The sequence below is a fragment of the Fusarium vanettenii genome, assembly GCF_000151355.1.
Source record: "Fusarium vanettenii 77-13-4 chromosome 4 genomic scaffold NECHAsca_3_chr4_2_0, whole genome shotgun sequence".
NCBI lineage: Eukaryota > Fungi > Ascomycota > Sordariomycetes > Hypocreales > Nectriaceae > Fusarium > Fusarium vanettenii.
Genome location: NW_003315879.1, coordinates 243,754 through 261,162, shown reverse-complemented (window position 1 = coordinate 261,162; position 17,409 = coordinate 243,754). Strand labels below are relative to the sequence as shown.

Below are 17,409 nucleotides of genomic sequence, written 5' to 3'. Positions count from 1 at the left end.
TCGTATCCGAATTGTGTCTTACCGTCTAGCCAGCGCGCGCAATCCGATCCGCCTGCTCGAATAGCTTCCGCATACATATCGCTTCTTCACCACCAGCTATACACCATGGAGGCCGCCTCTGCTCGCGCCGGGGCTCGCGACCGCTGGGGGGATTATGCTGGCTCCGGCCGTACCCCCTCACAGCTGCAGCGCTTTATCCAGGCGGCCTGCAGTCCCGAGAACTACGAGCCCAATCTCGCCCTCAACCTCGAGATCTCGGACCTGATCAACTCCAAAAAGGGCAGCGCTCCTCGTGAGGCCGCCACTGCCATTGTCGGATACATCAACAACCGCAACCCCAACGTTGCCCTGCTGGCCATCGGCCTGCTCGATATCTGCGTCAAGAACTGCGGATACCCCTTCCATCTGCAGATCGGCACCAAAGAGTTTCTCAATGAGCTTGTCAGGAGGTTTCCGGAACGGCCCCCGATTCGGCCGACCCGTGTGCAGGCCAAGATACTCGAGGCGATTGAAGAGTGGCGAGGAACGATATGCGAGACGAGTCGATACAAGGAGGATTTGGGCTTCATTAGGGATATGCATCGGTTGCTGAGTTATAAGGGTTATGTCTTTCCCGAAGTGCGGAGAGAAGATGCTGCTGTTCTTAACCCCAGTGATGTAAGTGACCAATCACCCAAATCAGCTATACATCATGCTCACCCTGTTCATTAGAATTTACAATCCGCCGAGGAGATGGAAGAAGAGGAGCGTGAGGCGCAATCGGCCAAGCTTCAAGAACTCATCCGACGGGGAACCCCTGAGGATCTCCAAGAGGCCAACCGTCTCATGAAGATCATGGCCGGTTACGATACGCGATCCAAGACAGACTACCGCGCAAAGGCTGCCGAGGAGGTCGGCAAGATCCAGGCCAAGGCGCGGTTACTGGAGGAGCGGTTGGAGGCCTTCCAGGAGGGCGATAAGATGCAGGACGGTGATGTCTTTAGCGAGTTGGCCGCTGCCCTTCAGAGTGCCCAACCCAAGATCCAGAAGATGTGTGAGGAAGAGTCGGATGACCACGAGGCTGTGGCCAAACTCTTGGAGATTAATGACAGCATACATCGGACGGTGGAGCGGTATAAGTTGATGAAGAAGGGCGACTTGGCGGGTGCGGCCAAGGTTGCTGCTGGTGCTCCTCCTCCCTCCACTTCAGGGGCTGCGGCAGCTTCATCGAGTGCGGCCAACGAGCTGTCGCTCATTGACTTTGACGGCGACGCGTCCAATGGCAATGGCGCTCAGTCGAGCAGCACCCCTGCGCCAGCTTCTGGTACTGCTGGTATCGAGAATGATCTTCTTGGACTTGATATTGGAGGAGATTCGGGCAGCTTTGGACAAGGCGGCGGTATCGCTCTTGGGTTCGGCGCAAATCAGAGTAAGTGTCCAACTCGGAACAGCCATAATGGATTATATCAGATTGCTAACCCCATCTTAGACATCCCCGGCCCTGCTCTGCTCTCTTCCCTTACCCAGGACAACTCGGCCAAGGGTCCTGTGTCAACACCAACTCCTCCCCCTTTCTCGCAATTCGCCTCCTTCTCGCAGCCCGTGTCCCAATCAGTTACACCGCAGCCCTCTCTACTTCAGCAGTCCGTCCACGCTCCTCCGCCCCAGCCTGCCTCTGATCCTTTTGCTGCCCTCGGTGGCGGCCTCTCCAGCTCTCAACGGGCGTCTCCTGCGCCACCGCAGGCTCCGGCCGCTTCCAATGACGACGACGAATGGAGCTTCTCTTCAGCGCTGCCTCCTGAGCCCGCTAAGCCCAAGGAACATCAGGCAACCGTCAGCAACACGAACCTCCGTATCGAGCTTCGTGCCATCCGGTCACCTGCCGCCGCCAACGCCATCAATATCGTATTTGCCTTTTCCAACAACGTAGCCACACCCATCAGCGAGCTTCACTTCCAGCTTGCCGTAACTAAGGTATGTATGCTCTTACCATCTCTCTAGAACACCAAGCTAACCCGATATTAGGGCTACGAGCTTCAACTTAAGCCTCAGACTGGACGTGACCTCGCCCCCAAGCAGGCCCGGGGCATCACCCAAGAAGTCCAGGTCTGGCACGCGGGCAACCACGCCCAAAAGGTCACCTCGGCCAAGCTCCGATGGCGAGCCTCTTACAAGGTCGGCGATCAGCAGGCCAACGAGATGGGTGAGGTTTCCGAGTTTACTCTGGCATAAGAGAGCTTCTTTCTTGAGAGTTGAACAGATGGTTTGGAGACGTTGAGATAGCAGAGGGGGATGCAGAGAGAAATAGGAGGAGTGATTGGTTTACTTTGGTGTTGAATCACGAGGAGATGAGCATAGGACAAAGAGAAAAAGCGACTTGGTGGACGCATGTACTTGCAGAGAAGGCCCTTGCTGTCTCTGTTGTGTGTGCTCTGAGGCCATATATCAGCGGCTATTTAGCCAAGATACTTAAAGAAGAGTCCAATTAGTGCCAACTGGATAAGGTTGGTTGATTTATTCAAGACATGACAAGAATTGGTTGCAGAAACTCTATCAATATAGTTATCAAAGCGCACAAGAGGAGTATCTTGAACCTCGCCAAGATATTCACATAGGGCGTCACAACATGTCACGCAACGTGCTTCATTATCAGACGTCTGTCGTCTTGTCATCTTCACATTCATTCAACTCAACGCCTACTCTAAACACATCTGTCTAGCCCCTGGAAATAAGCCTCCTCGCTTGGGAGACTGTGTGGCTCACTGTTGACGCCTCATCGCCCTTCGTCCTTTCAAAAGGAGCCCGAACCCCATCCCTTCTAAGTTCCTCCCCATCCTTTCTTCACTTCGTGCCTTTCTTGCCATGTTGCATCGATCCATCCACAACCCAGTGAACGCCGTGATTCCGAGACCTGGTAGGTTTTCTCCCTTCATACATGCGAAATCCCACACGCGCCGATTCTCCAACAGTTCAAAGAAACATGAAAGAAAAGAAAAAAAGAGGAGGCCATGCCGGGCCAGCCATGCTTCGCAAAGCAGGAATATGAAAACAAAGAAAAGAAAAGAAGGCGGAATCGAGTCTGAAGTGAGGTATCGAGGATGCCTGTACACGGCAGCGAGCCAGGGACAAAGCCCTTTCATTAAGGTCATGCCTTGAAAGTGAGAAGCTATGTGGCTTCGTCGTTGCGTAATTCGTTTGGGGCCATATTCAATGCCCTCTAAGCGCCCAATTCGCTGACGGCAAACGAGGGAGTGGTCGGGTTGAGTGAGTAGCCATGGGTCGGGGTCTTAGCCAGCTGTGCCAGGCTTTCACGCTCAGCCTTTTCGCGTTCGCGCTGCGCCTTTTCCTGCTTGGTGATGCGAGGCTTTCGTGTCACTGAGCCTCCGCGAGATCCAGGGCCTCCTCCACGGCCACTGCCAGCTCCGCCTCTAGTTGACGCTCCTCTGCCGCCACCTCGGCTGCCTCGTCCACCACGTCCACGCTTAGGAGGACCTTCGTGACTGTGGTTTATTAGCATCTGATCAACATTAACGGCTTCCAGAGATACATACCCAGCTGCGGGCTTCTCAACCTCGGGCACCAGGGGTCCAGAGTAGACAAAGAATCCGTCACGGCTGGCTGCCGCCTGGGCCTCCCACAGAAGCTCCGAGTCGTCCACAAAGTCGTCATCAACGTCATACTGATCCTCCTTGAAGTTGCGCTTCTTCTTAGGCTTGGCCTGGGCGTCGGGGCCGCTGGTGCCACCGTTGTCGGGGTTGCTAGCCTCGGCGTCGGAGAGATCAACGGACATTTCATCACCCGATTCGCGGCCAGATTCCGCCTTTTCCAGGGAGGCGGCTGCAGCGGCAATTCGAGCCTTGCGGTCCCGGTTGGCTGCCAGGCGAGGGTGGAGCGCGTCCCATCCATATCGATCCTCAGCCATGCGCATAAAGTTGACATAGCGATTTGTCTCTCCGGCCTGGATTGGGACGCTGAGGACAATGGTTGGGGCCTGGAGTTCTTCACCAGGCTTTGCTCGCCCAAAGTCGAGAATAGATCGGCCCTCGCTCTCCTGCATGTCGTCGAGGTTGTCGGTCTTGGGAGTTGAAACTCCGGTATGAGGCTTCTGCTTCGGAGATGACCGCTTGATAGGGCCGTTAGAGATGGTTGTAAAATTAGACTCTTTAATAACTGGGCGCTGGACAGGTGGTGGTGGTGGAGGCGGGTCCTTTTTGGCCTCCTGCGCAAGTGATCGTGATGATGGTGTAGGTGTAGAAATTGCTTGGGGTTCCTTGGAGGGGGACGATGGTTGTGAGGGCTCTTGTGCTTGGAAACGGGGCTGATTCGAAGCCGGTTGGAATGAGCTACGAGAATCACCGCCGCCGAGTAAGCTCGCAATGGTTGGGGACCGGTTTGGCATTTGAGAAGGAGCTCGAGGAGAACCAGAAGCAGAGGCGTAAGGGTTATGAGAAACCATTGTCTCGCGAACGGGATCGTAATTCCCACGGATAGGGTCGTAACTTTGGCCGCTGGTGCGAACAGGCATGGATGTGGAATTGTTTGATTGGGGCTGCGGTTGGGACGACGGTCGCTCGGCCGGAGGATCCGAGTTCAAAATGCTTTGCATAGAACCAAAGTGCTCTCGTTTGGGAATCTTGGGCGAATAGCGCTGGTCGGAAGCCGCGTGCTGGTGATGTTGAGCGGGCGATGAGGCTGACACGTTTGAGACATCCGAAACACGTGGCTGGCGGGAGGCAGAAGATGCGGCAGCAGCCAGGGACTTTGAATCGGCAGCAATCTCGTTGTCGGCATCGGCAGGCGCAATCTTGCGTTTGCGCTGCATTGGGGGTGCATTGGGATCGCGCGGCTTACGAGGCTTACGAGCAGCCTTTGCGATTTCGTTGCCATCCGAGTTTCTAGGTTTCACAATGGTTCCCGGTTTGCGGCCGGGCTTCTTTCTCGGGACACCTGCAGCCGTCAATTGCACCCACTGGTTGTCGACCAGAGCATATCTCCTGGGAGGCCCGGTGCCTGATTGAGGCGGCAGGGGAAGCGGGGGCCGGCCTTGTCCATGGCCCCGGCCGATGTGTTGATATTGTCCATCACTTGAAACAACAACGATCTCGTCATATTCTTGGGGGACGCGACTATCCGAAGCTTGTCGCGATGGAGAGCCAGGCTCTGAGAGGGAGCCCGAGGGCGGCGATGACAGCTCGCCGGCTGACGAGTCGTATCGCGACATGGACGTGTCGGCAGCTGTCGCGGCCATGCCGAGGCAAGGATGGGAAACGAACGAGGTTTAAAAGTCCAGGGTCTTGAAATCGTCCGGAAGCTGAATGCACCGCGTGCTAATGTTGAAAAGGGCTCCTGGAATCGTGGGGAGCAAAAAGAGAAGAAAAAAGCGCTTATTACCCGTGGAGGAAATAAGAACCACGCATGCGCTGCAAAGAGGAAATCAAACAAGGCGTCGCGCGCAAACGGGCAAGGCTGTGATTCAAACCACCAAAGGTTGATTGAAAAGGCGGCGAATAGCGGTGGATGTACGTTGTACAGTACGGATACACGCTAGGTCGCGCGGAGCTGCACCAGAAGGTCGGGTACAGGTACAGGTACAGCGAATAGAATTGCTTCCAAGCTTGGGTGCGCGGGTCTCGCCAGAAACTGGTTGCAGGCGGGAAAAAAAAAGCGTGACGGAGCGTAACGGAGCGAAACGGGCTGTGAGTGGCCAGAAGCGGCAGGCGGGTGCGGGCGGTGGAGCTGTCCGGATCTCTGAATAGCCTCACGACGTTGGAGTTGGGCAACGACCAAAACGGGCGATGCGGGTTGCGCGGGCGAAAAGGGGGGTCGGACGCGGGGGAGGAATCGATTCGAGGCTGGCGAGTGATGCTGCAGCACCGGGTGCAACAGATGATGGTGATTCGGTGATAATTACGATAGTCAAAGGATGTCGAATTGATGAATTTGAGCAAATCCCATATGTCGTCGTTGGGGGAAAATGGCGGGTGGTGGAGGATTGCGGGTTGAGAGAGGAAGAAGGAGAAGGAAAAAGGGAGGAGAAATGAGATGGGGATGGCTACCTTTTTTTTCGGGGCGACAACAACATTTCTTATTTTTCTGGCGGGAAGGAGAAAAACGGGGCTTCTACAACAAGAGAGAGCGAGCGAGCTGCTAACTTTGAATGCTACGACTCCGGCACGACACGACGCACGAGGGGAAACGAGGGGGCGGACCAGCATCATCTGGCAACAAGGGAAATTCCATTATTAAACGCCGATTAGACCAACCGAGGGTGCCCTCATGAGACTAACAGTCAAGTCTAGGCTGGGCGTGGACAACAACACCATAGGCCGGACGTCACGGGCATGCCGCAGTCATTCGGAGCCAAACCACCACAAAGGGGGGCGAGACCAGGCAGGAAATCACTTTGATACGGCTTCGGATGCGAGGGGAATTCGTCACCAGAAGCCTCGAAACGGGGTAGGGGGGGCGTCGGCCAAGTAATTGGACGGGGCTCACAGGATGGATGGGGTCAAGAGTCAATCAAGAGAGCAACAGGACACGACGGGCAGCAGCCGGGCTAGGCGGGAAAAGGGCCCAGCAGCCAGAGGGAAACCGAAAGACAAGACACAAGGCAAGGCAGGCAATGCTTTTTGAACGGGACGGGACCTGATAGAGAAAACACTCGACGAGACAAGACGGGCTTTGACGCACGGATAGAGGTACAAGAGGTACGAGCCGGTGCAGAGCCAAGCCATCCCACCTCAGATTCCCAAGCGTCCATGTGCAACATCGGAGGGGGAAAGACCAGGGGGCCCAGGGGGACCAGCAGCCTTTCTGCGAGCTGTGCCAGCTGTGGGTGAACGCAGGTCAGCGGTCTAGCGTGGGGAAACACCAGGAATAAATCACCTCGAAAGTACCTCTTTGTATCCCGGGACGTGCTGCCACCTCCAAACTGTGGCAGCACGAGTGGGTACTTGTACCTTGCGCCTGTGACCCTTCTTTTTTCGTGTTCCCTCCGGGGTCAGCCTTCAATGAACCCACCCGCCGTGTCCATCATCCCTGAGAGGCGCGCCCCGGGCCCCCCCCCCCCCCCCCCCCCCCCTGCAGCGCCTTTTCGCTTGTGGGCTTGGGATGAGAGAGTTGTGTGTGTGGGTGGACCGTCTCGTCCGGGAACCAAACGTTGAACCAAGCTTAGGCGCGCTACGTCGACAGGGATTTAACGCGGCTGCAGCCACTCAGCCACATGTTTGTTTTTTCCGGGAAGGTCATCTGTGGCTGTGAGGTCCAGTTTTCCTGTCTAAACCGCTAATGCAAGGCGAACTGGCGAATAGTGAGCTCAAAAGTACAGTTTTATTTTGCATCTTGCGTTTGAAAACTCATACTGCTAATTCCTCTCCGCAACTGTTGTGTGAGAATCACCTGTCCTTGTTGTCGCTCGCTGATTGACCATCCATGCAGGGGTTCCAGCGCCCAATCGGCACTTTTCGCATACGTATCAGGTGCCCCGTGCTTCCCTGTCCAGAGAGATCTTATCTGTTGCTCGACCAAGGGGGCTGTCGGATAAAAAGCAAAGCCCTGGGCGTAATGAAAAAGCCAAGGACATCCGATGGCCTTGAACGGTGCCGATACTAATAGCTCGAGTAATGTCTTTGAATCAGGAAATTACGTTCCACCTGCCTGGGTGATTAAGGTTCCCCACGGGCCACACCATTTACTCAAATGTCGTAACTTGAAAACAGTGAAAAAGTATATTGATCTATCTGTCCGTTTATTATCCCCTATCAGGGCATATTTATACACTTCATACAGAGTTTCCAATATTTTCAGCCCAATGTTGCGGCGGAACATTTTCAACCCAAAGTGCACAGTATTGAAATTGCCAGCCGCGCACGGGTTCTGGAATTTTGAAAAGAAGGAGGATCGATCGGCGCTAATGCACCCACCCTACTATGGACCCCAGCACCAATCTGTGGCGGTGCAACATGCTTCAGTCCGGGGCTTGCTATTTTAATCCCCATTTAAAGTGTTTCTTTCTGGCATCCAAAGAAAAGACAATATTAACGAACTCCGTTACACGATATATACTCGTTTCAGATTCACATCTACCGTCCATCCATCTTCTGGCTGTCATCTGCGTTGTGTGCTGCCATTCTCATCCTTCCGTAATTATGGCGGCTTACTAAATTGGGACTCGCGTTTCAGAGCCCAAACCTTGACCACGATAATTCCAGCTCCGTTTTACCGTCTCATGTCGCATGACATTTGCCGAGTAATGATGCGAGAAACACCCAACCCGCTCAAACAGGAAGCTCCGAGTGAATATTTGCGCTCAAATCAGGCTCCTCGTGTTCCCCGAGAGCCGCATCTCCTGTGCTATTCATGCCCGCACATTTCGTGGTTCCTCTGGAATTCTCCAATCTCACAATTTCACGTGGCACTCAGCGCGGATAATCCGCCCAAACATTTTGAAAATGTGGGGTCGCGTCAGTCCGTGCCCCACTCTAGATTCTCCGCGGTGCCTCCACCGAAAAAAGACGTCAAGATCAAATCCGGATTGTTAAGCTTGGCTTTTGCGACCTGACAAAGACTGCACAACACCATGGATCCTACACTCTTAATCGGCGATATTGTCGAGCGCGACTCTGGCGACAAGAAGCCTGTCGAGTTCTCCGATCAACCCATCTCATCTACCGGGTTCCCGCAACACAAACGACGATGGAGGTCGTCTGCCTTCAAACAACAGCGCGCCGCCGAGGCAGCCGGCCAGACACCCAGCGCCCGGTCACAACCCCAGGACCGGAGTGAGGTGAATCAATCTCAAAACTCGACTGCGAATATGGGCTTTGAGGACGTTGAGAAGAAGCGCATCGATCATGAGAACCGTCAGAAGCTCGCCAGCATGAGCCCCGCCGAGATAGCCCAGGCGCAAAACGATATCATGAACGGACTGAATCCTGCCCTCATCCAACGGCTATTGCAGCGAGCCACTATCGATGAGCCGACTGGCCCGTCACCGTTCGATCCCCCGCCATCGGAAACACCACAGGCACCTGAGCCTCCACCCGAGATCAAGATCGAGGATACATCCAAGACCATGGCATCAAGTGCTACAGAAGATGCGACGCAAGACGCAAAATCTACAAAGGAGCCAGGCTCAGAAAATAAGGCATCCCCGTCACCCGCGGTCTCGACAAAGAAGATCGCAGACGACTACGATGAAGACCAAGCCCCAGCCCAGATACCCCCCGATATCTTTCCAATCACCGATCTACCCAAGTCGGTTCACTTCCCAGCTCCTCCAAGCCTCCCTGATGTCGACCCTTCCGATCCCGACTTTTTGGCTACGCTGCATGAGAAATACTTCCCTAACCTCCCAGCCGATCCAAGCAAGCTCGCCTGGATGGCTCCCATCCCCACCCAGGACAGCCCAGCAGACAAGGACTCTTCCTATTACCCACACCCTGAAATCGCGGTATCAGCTTTCCGATTTGACTTTCGGGGTCGATTCTTATCCCCACGGGTCAGTCGATCTATCCCCTCATCCAAGGGTTTACATCATCACGGAGAAGCCCCAGAGGCTGCAGGATACACCATTGCGGAGCTGGCGCGGCTCGCCAGAAGTGCAGTCCCAGCGCAAAGATGCATGGCATTCCAAACACTTGGAAGAATTCTATACCGGCTTGGAAATGGAGAATGGGGGAAGACTGAAGACGATCCCGTCGCCATGGGAGTGTGGAACTCGGTTAAGCAGGGCCGAGTGTTGCAGAGTCTAATGGAGGCGGCTATGGGTGAGGGTGGCCATAGAGGCAGCCGCGCATATGCAACTGAGGCTCTTTGGCTTTTTGAAAAGGGTGGATGGAAAGAAAAGTACAAGGGAAGGTAAACGGACACGAATGATAGTTTCCAGCTTGCATGGACGGATGCATGCCCCTTACAGCTGCTATCACAAGAGATGGACATGTCGTATATAGCAACCAAATGTCCATGGCAGAGACGCAGGCCACGTGAGTGGAAGAATTTACGATGTCAATGGCTCGGCTCGTTGGTTGAGCAAAATAGCGGGAGAATTGGTGTCAGGGGCTGCATGCTTGGTTGAGCAATGGATGGCTTGGCTGGTGCCACGTAGCAATGATACATGACAATGAAATCTAGAAAGGCGTCCAGTGTGATGGCATTTGTTTGGGTCGAGGCAGGATCACGGGGCTCAAGGGGTAGTGAAATGAGAATTAGGCTGCCAGAAGCCAATCCTGTTATCTATCCATGGATATTAACCGAGCTGGTGAGAAATGACAACGGGTTGTATGGACGTCTCAGTGTAAAATCTCGTATAGTTGTGCACCAAGTTTATTTGGCAGTGGAAGAGCAGACAAAGACTGGTCAGAGTATTTCAGCCACGATGCAAGGGAGTAAGCACTGGTAATAAATAGCCCATTGTGTGAGAGGGCGAAAGCGTGGTGACGTGATGCATGCAATGAATCGTGTGGGAAGAATCTGAGCTGAGACTGAGTCGTGAGGATAAGCCCGAGAAGTTAATATTACCAAGATTTTAAATAAGATTTTTAAAGTATGAAATTGAGGTATCCGTTCTATTCCGGTTACATGTCAACGAACTCTCGACTTGACCCTGGTCCCTTAGGGTTAATTGTTACCTCCGTAGTTATGGCTCAAAGCACATCCCAGATCAAGGGTCAGGCATCAATTGAGATGTTCAAAATGGACGCCCCGAAAAGAGGCCTCAAAGCGCGGACTGATATCCACTCGACGATTGGCTTCTGTCAATTAAATCTGGGGCATGTGCCCTCCCTGTAAGGGCCACCTGAAGTCCAGTTCGTTCGTTCGTTTGTTCTTCTGCAGAGGTTGCAGCACAGTTGTGGAGAAGAGAGATCCATCCATTGGGGGTGCCGAGGCTGAGTCAAGAAGCGAAGGAGAGAGACCACAAAAAGGGTGAGTTGTCGGGGTAGAGTGTGGCGGGTGTGGCTTGTTTGTGGGACAGACACAGACAAGAGTGTGAACCAGCCTGTGCAGGGGGAAAAAAAGGGTAAAGCAAAAAAAAAGGATAAGAAAAAAAAAACATATTTCGCCTGGTGGCCACCGCCGCCTTCTTCCTCATCTCTTCTTGTTTCCCTCCAGCCCAAAACATCACGGCCCTGCCGCGCCAATTCCTCCCTCCCCTCCCCTTGGGTGACTTGCCGTCTTCTCTTCATCTCCCTCCCGGCCTCAAATCTGTTCTTGTCGTCTTTTTTGTCTACTCTGTTCGCTCAGCACGCAGGTTCAGGCTTCGCTTTGCTACGCAATCGCATTCCACGCTTGTGACGCACCCGCTGCCTTCTTCCCCCGCCTACGCCGCCGCCCTTTGTTGTGTTGTCCTGCTCTTTTGCTCGCGACGATACTCCAAACAACCGCCGCCCTCGACAACATACATACTTGTTGCTTCCGCGAATCACACCGCTGCTGCACTTCTTCTCCCGTAATCGCGATACAAACTTTCAGGCGGCAACTTGGTCTGCTCTTTGCTGCGCAGAACCCAGCCCAACGCTGTCCCGTTTAGCTTTTTCGCTCCGCGCTGCTCGCCCAATCCTAAAGGCACCTCAGCCCAAGCAAGCTTCGCCCCACGATTGCGATTAACACTTCGGTACCCTCCCGCGACTACAAGAAACTCGACAAAGAGAGAGTGTGTGAAGCAACATCTCTTCCCCCCGACAAGACATTTGATCAACCGGCCACAAGACCCCGCAAGACACGAGACACTGTGACTTTGACTAGCCATGGCGTCTCCGCTGCAGTTTGCCTACCGAACCCAGAAGACCATCGGCGTCTTTGACGCTGCGCCCGTCTACGAGCCTCTCGCTGGGTTCACCAAGCCCGAGGGCAACCTCCGGTGCTGTGCCTACTCTGCCTGTGGCCGCTTCTTCGGCTGGGCGTCCCCCGACGCCGTCACCGTCGTTGACGCCTCCACTGGCTCGCAGATTCTCTCCCTCCCCCTCCAGAACGTCTATGAGCTCGGTTTCTCTCCTCGTGGCACCTTTGTCATCACTTGGGAGCGCCCTGCCAAGGACGAGAACGGCGATGCGACCAAGAACCTCAAGGTCTGGCGTGTTGTAGAGGAAGGTGTCGACCCCGCCGACAAGCAGCCCCTCGGCCGCTTCGTCCAGAAGCAACAGGGAGGATGGAACCTCCAGTACACGGCTGATGAGAAGTACTGCGCTCGCCTCGTCACCAATGAGGTGCAGTTCTACGAGAGTCACGACCTCATCAAAGTCTGGAACAAGCTCCGAGTTGAGGGGGCCGCTAACTTCGCCCTCGCTCCCGGTAGCCAGAACCATGCCGTCGCAGTCTTTGTTCCCGAGCGCAAGGTGAGCTGACATTGACCACACCGCTAGGTATCCCACTAACATGTCCCCCCCAGGGTCAACCCGCCGCCGTCAAGGTCTTCAACGTCCCTCTGTTCACCAACCCCATTTCTCAGAAGACTTTCTTCAAGGGTGACAAGGTCCAACTGAAGTGGAACAAGCACGGCTCCAGCCTCCTGGTGCTGGCACAGACCGACGTCGATCGCTCCGGCAAGAGCTACTACGGCGAGACCACGCTGTATCTTCTCAGCACCACCGGTGCTTTCGACGCTCGTGTGTCCTTGGACAAGGATGGTCCTATCCATGATGTATCGTGGTCGCCAAACTCGAAAGAGTTCGGTGTTGTGTATGGCTACATGCCGGCCAAGGCCACCATCTTCAACCACCGGGCCGTTGCGACGCACTCGTTCCCGATCAGCCCCCGAAACACCATTACTTTCTCGCCGACTGGTCGATTTGTTCTGGTTGCAGGTTTCGGTAACCTTGCTGGTCAGATTGATGTGTACGATCTCGAGAAGGACTTCCGCAAGATCACCACCATTGAGAGCGGAAACCCTAGTGTGTGCGAATGGAGCCCTGACAGCCGTTACATCATGACGGCCACAACCTCGCCACGACTGCGCGTTGACAACGGCGTCAAGCTGTGGCACGTCAGCGGCGGCATCATGTACCACGAGGACATGGTTGAGCTGTACAATGTTGTCTGGAGGCCCCAGGCCCCCGAGAACATTGCTCCGGGTGATCCCCTCACCCCCATCCCCACTCCTCACGCCTCTGCCACTACGTACCTGGGTACGGTCAAGACCCCCAGTAAGCCCGCTGGTGCTTACCGTCCCCCCGGTGCCCGTGGCCTGGCTACGCCTCTCCACTTCAAGCGTGAGGATGAGGGCGGTGCTGCCCATGTCGTGAGCAATGGCTTGCCCAACATTGGCCCCAACGGTTTTGGCCGCCCGCGCCGTGCTGTGCCCGGAGCCGACTTTGCTGAGCCAGCCCCTACAGTCGTGAGGACTGTTCCGGGTGCTGAGCCCCTGGGCGATGAGAACTCGTCCAAGTCAAAGAACAAGAAGAAGCGTAACAAGAAGAACAACCAGGGAGAGGGCGGCCGACCCCAGGGCGAACCTAACGGCGGAGCCAGCTTGGCTCCCCCTCCCCGTGATCGCGGTGCTGGTTCGGGCAGCGAGGGTCGTAGCCCCGAGCGCCGCGGCCACAGCAACCACCGAAGCCAGTCCCGAAACAACCAGGGACGCAGCCGCAGCAACACTCACCGCGGAAACGGAAACGGAAACGGCCATGGGAACGGACACCAGGGGCCTCAGCAGGCCCCTAACAACGGTGGCCCCGCCGCCGATGCCGCCCAGAACCCCAATGCCAAGAAGATTCGCAGTCTTCAGAAGAAGGTCCGAGCCATTGAGGACCTCGAGATGCGTCTGGCTGGTGGAGAGAAACTGGAGGATACTCAGCTTAAGAAGATCAACACCAAGTCCTCCGTTCTTAAGGAGCTGGAGGGGTTGGAGAAGGATAACTAAATGCAATGTCATGTTGACTGGAGAAGGCTCTGAGCACTTCTCCTGTTGAGCGTGCCATGTATCATTTATGGGGTAGTTTTAAGCGAGTGTTGAAGGTACCTACACTCTCTAGGATGGGTATCAGGATTTACAATGTTGGACAACTATGCGGCGTGGATAGGCCAGCTTGTGTTTGTCCTTGCGATGGGGGGTCTATCGGGGACATTAAAAAGTCGGTCCATTTACTTATGGTGAGGCTTGTGCCGGCGTACCGCGATCGGATGGTGGGTAAAACAGGAAGAACAATCAACAGCTTGCCTACAATCTGTACAGGCTTATTTACTTTCACACGGCGTTTCGTTGTGTCATTGAGGACGGGTGGTTGGTTGGCTTAGTTGCAGACGTGGTGGTGGATGAATTTTTGAATTGTTTGTAAGAATATCGGTGATCATCCGGATAAGATTCGCTGCTCAGTCTATTGCGTTTTCTCTTTAATGTCCTTCAACCTCTAAGTAGGTAGGTGAATGCTTCTCATGATAGTGCATGTCAGCTACCCTACAGCGCGGGTGTTAGTTCCTCCTATGGTTGCGGATGTCTTGTATTCATGAGCAGCTTCGCATGTCGTCAATGTTCTAGTTGTACTACGCGTTGACCCCTTATTGAGCCAAATGCAGGTAGATGGGTTGACGGGCCGTCCATACAGAACAACCTCCATGCTTGAGTTGGTCTGACTCAAAACCAGAACACATCGTTGAGATTGAAGATCACCAATGAGACATTACATCACGAGTAAAGCCTTTGACTAGGTACGAGAAACGAGACCAGAGGACTAGATACGCTAGGAGATTTTCCAACTTCAACAACTACGCCGGCCTCTATCTTCACGATGGTTTACAACATGATCTTGAACCTCGTCGACGACAAAGTGGTGAAGCCTGGCTATATGATGCTCAACGGCGAGACAATTTTACAACATACGCCTCGTTCGAGGCCCGGTTAGCTCAATCGGTAGAGCGTGAGACTCTTACTAGAGTACACAATCTCAAGGTTGCGGGTTCGACCCCCGCATCGGGCTGTTCCTATAAGAATGATTGATTAACTGTTTTTTTTTTGCAAGTGCCTTCCTTTTTGCCCCCTGAGATATAAGCGTATATGCAGACATTTGACATTGGGATCAATGTAGCCAGTCCTTCTTTTGCTGCTTGTATCGATAATTACGTCTTTAGGTGAACATGTTATCGGGGGTCCTTCCTCAGACTGTTGACACGAAGAGAACGGTAGCATTCAAGTCGGGCTGAGAGTTCAGGCAGGAACTTCTGAAGTGCTTGCTTTCCGTTCAACATTAATTGCCAATCAGGCCGCTTATAATGGTCCCTCCCTCTCTTATGAAACAAATACAACATGAGTGGTATCATTAACTTTTATCCTCCAACTTTCCATTTGTGCCCCTTTTCCATTTTCCCCTTCGTTACCCATCTCTTATTGTTCGAGCGCCTTGTTGTCTTGCCCCGAAGCATCCGTTACCGCCAAAACACCCTCCTCGTTCTGCTTCTCGCCTTCGGCCTGCAGCTTCTTCTTCTCCAATCTTCTCTGGTGCTTCGCCCTCTTGGCATCAAGCCTATCCTGCTCCTCCCTCAGGGCTCGAATTGCCGGACTCTTTGCCCGAATCTTGGCACCATACCGCCAGAAGACAAACGGAATCGGGATCATGGCTACCTCGAGAAGTCCAAGGAGTGTGCCAGCCCACTGAGGAGTCATGGCTGCGTACATCTTGGGCCCAGCCAAGGGCAGGACACCGCCTGCAATACTTCGGATAACGGCATTTCCGGCGAGGGCGCTGGCGGCATAGATGGAGTATGCGCCGGCCAAGTAATTCGAGCCATAGATGAAGCAGAGGGTGTTACCCGCACCAAAAGGCACACCAAAGGCGATGGGAACGGCCCAATGGATGCTGTTGGGAAGACAGGTCCAGGAAAACACAAGCTGACCGAGAGGTGTTAGGATGGCACCAATAGCCATGACCAAGGCTGTGGCTTCCGGATAGGGCCTGCCGGTCATTGGATCTCGAGGCTGAGAGTTGATCAAGCGACGGAGGAGAGGTTCGGCGAAAATGGCAAGCATGGTTCCCACGCCGATGCCGACAAAAGACAGGCCCGACATACCAGCATTCCAGCCGCGGTGCTGGCGGAAGACGATCGGATAGGCGACGAAACAGAGATACAAGATGGCATAAATCAGTGAGATCCTGTGCGCTGATTAGAGTCGTTGATTACAACCGGGGACTGAGACAATGGACGATCACTGTCTCAAACGTAACTTCACTCACCAGACGTCCATGAACCACAAGATAGGTTCAGTTGCGACCAACTTGAAGGGCCGGCTCATGTTGATCTTGATCAGATGCCACGTGGAAACTCTCTGGTCATACTGGCACCAATATCGTGGATCGTCGTTTTCCTTTCGCAGGCGAGCTGCCTTTCGCTTTAGGATGGCAGGGTGATAGGTCTCCTTGACCGTTGCCATCATGAGGACACCGGCACCGCCCAGGATCAGGACGATCCAATTGTCCCATCGCCAGCCAAGATACTGATAAACAAAACCACCAATGATGGGTCCGGTGGATGGTCCATTGAGAGGTGCGATCGACCACATGGACATGGCAGCTGCGAGGTACTCGGGATCTGAGATGTCGACAATACTTCCAGGGCTGTTGGAGATCATTGCGGCTCCAAAGAGTGCGCTTATTGGCCGGATCAGTCAAACATTCAACGCCGATGCAACAGGAAAGTTACTCACCCAAAGAATCGCACAACAATGATTTCTGTCAGCGACGTTGCCAAGGCGCAAGGCAGAATAAGCAGCGCCCAGATACTCAAGCAAACCAAGTACACCATTTGACGACCATAAAGTTCACTCAGCGGCGCAACAATCAAGCTACCGACAGCAAGACCCAGCAGATACGTCGTCAGACCCAAAGTAGTGGTGGTGGTAGTTGATCCATACTCCTCAACTAGGCCTGGGATGGAGGCCGTGTAACACGTGCTATACAGGACCACGACCCAGGTAGAGTATGATACGGCAACGATGATCCAGGCGCGATACCATTTTGACCAGTTCCTTGGATTCTCGGGATCGCCTTCCTCAAAGAAAACCTCAAAGTCCGGGGGTCGGGATGCGGCGCTGGCGATGCTGGTGCCAGTTCGGGTGTAGGTGATGGGTTCACGCGCCGCTCGCTCTGCCTCGGTTTCTTGATCTGGTGTCAGGGCATGTTCCAGGGCTTCAAACACGTCCGAATCATGCGAGCGCCTTGATGCTGTGCTGTGTCGACGGCTGCGACGTGTTTCGGTTGTCTTGATGGGTTCCAAGACTGGCGATGTTGCTGTTGAAGACGATGAAGATGTCTCTGCGCCAACATCTGGCGACGCCTTCTCAAGATCATTCGTCATGATGGGTGGGAAATTGCTGTCCTGGGCTACGTCTTGGCAGAAGGAGATGGCAAAATTCACTAGGGATTGTCGTCATGCCTCAAGCCAAGACGGTTTCAACTCTGGGCGGAATAGAAGTCCAGGAACTCGCGACAACCGCAGCAAGGGCAA

At 54.2% G+C, this 17,409-nt stretch overlaps 5 protein-coding genes across 5 annotated transcripts; 3 read left to right on the top strand and 2 right to left on the bottom strand.

Annotated features, from left to right (window-relative positions):
• The first annotated feature begins 25 nt into the window (after positions 1-25).
• On the top strand, positions 26-2,531 carry NECHADRAFT_68037 (uncharacterized protein). The gene is made up of 4 exons (XM_003051919.1): positions 26-657; positions 712-1,408; positions 1,469-1,953; positions 2,005-2,531. Exons 1-4 carry the CDS (start codon positions 106-108, stop codon positions 2,209-2,211), a joined length of 1,941 nt encoding a protein of 646 aa, XP_003051965.1. The 5' UTR covers positions 26-105; the 3' UTR covers positions 2,212-2,531.
• Positions 2,532-3,196: 665 nt separating this feature from the next.
• Positions 3,197-5,227, bottom strand: NECHADRAFT_92448 (uncharacterized protein; the record flags this gene model as incomplete). Its single annotated transcript, XM_003051467.1, has 2 exons — positions 3,197-3,479; positions 3,531-5,227. The coding sequence occupies 2 exons, from the start codon at positions 5,225-5,227 to the stop codon at positions 3,197-3,199; spliced, it is 1,980 nt and encodes a 659-aa protein (XP_003051513.1).
• Positions 5,228-8,535: 3,308 nt separating this feature from the next.
• On the top strand, positions 8,536-10,126 carry NECHADRAFT_59788 (uncharacterized protein). The gene has a single exon (XM_003051918.1). The coding sequence runs from the start codon at positions 8,558-8,560 to the stop codon at positions 9,839-9,841; it is 1,284 nt and encodes a 427-aa protein (XP_003051964.1). The 5' UTR covers positions 8,536-8,557; the 3' UTR covers positions 9,842-10,126.
• A 1,408-nt stretch (positions 10,127-11,534) lies between these two features.
• Positions 11,535-13,834, top strand: NECHADRAFT_68033 (uncharacterized protein; the record flags this gene model as incomplete). Its single annotated transcript, XM_003051917.1, has 2 exons — positions 11,535-12,311; positions 12,365-13,834. The coding sequence occupies exons 1-2, from the start codon at positions 11,724-11,726 to the stop codon at positions 13,832-13,834; spliced, it is 2,058 nt and encodes a 685-aa protein (XP_003051963.1). The 5' UTR covers positions 11,535-11,723.
• A 1,458-nt stretch (positions 13,835-15,292) lies between these two features.
• NECHADRAFT_38318 (uncharacterized protein) lies at positions 15,293-17,259 on the bottom strand (the record flags this gene model as incomplete). Its single annotated transcript, XM_003051466.1, has 3 exons — positions 15,293-16,058; positions 16,140-16,553; positions 16,610-17,259. 3 exons carry the CDS (start codon positions 17,257-17,259, stop codon positions 15,293-15,295), a joined length of 1,830 nt encoding a protein of 609 aa, XP_003051512.1.
• Positions 17,260-17,409: the final 150 nt, after the last annotated feature.

Excerpts from the sequence above, each read along its gene's own strand:
- NECHADRAFT_68037 (XM_003051919.1), top strand. The coding sequence starts at position 106 with ATGGAGGCCGCCTCTGCTCGCGCCGGGGCTCGCGACCGCTGGGGGGAT. Across the intron at positions 658-711 it reads CTGTTCTTAACCCCAGTGAT|AATTTACAATCCGCCGAGGA; the intron begins GTAAGTGACCAA and ends CCTGTTCATTAG. Across the intron at positions 1,954-2,004 it reads TCCAGCTTGCCGTAACTAAG|GGCTACGAGCTTCAACTTAA; the intron begins GTATGTATGCTC and ends ACCCGATATTAG.
- NECHADRAFT_59788 (XM_003051918.1), top strand. The coding sequence starts at position 8,558 with ATGGATCCTACACTCTTAATCGGCGATATTGTCGAGCGCGACTCTGGC.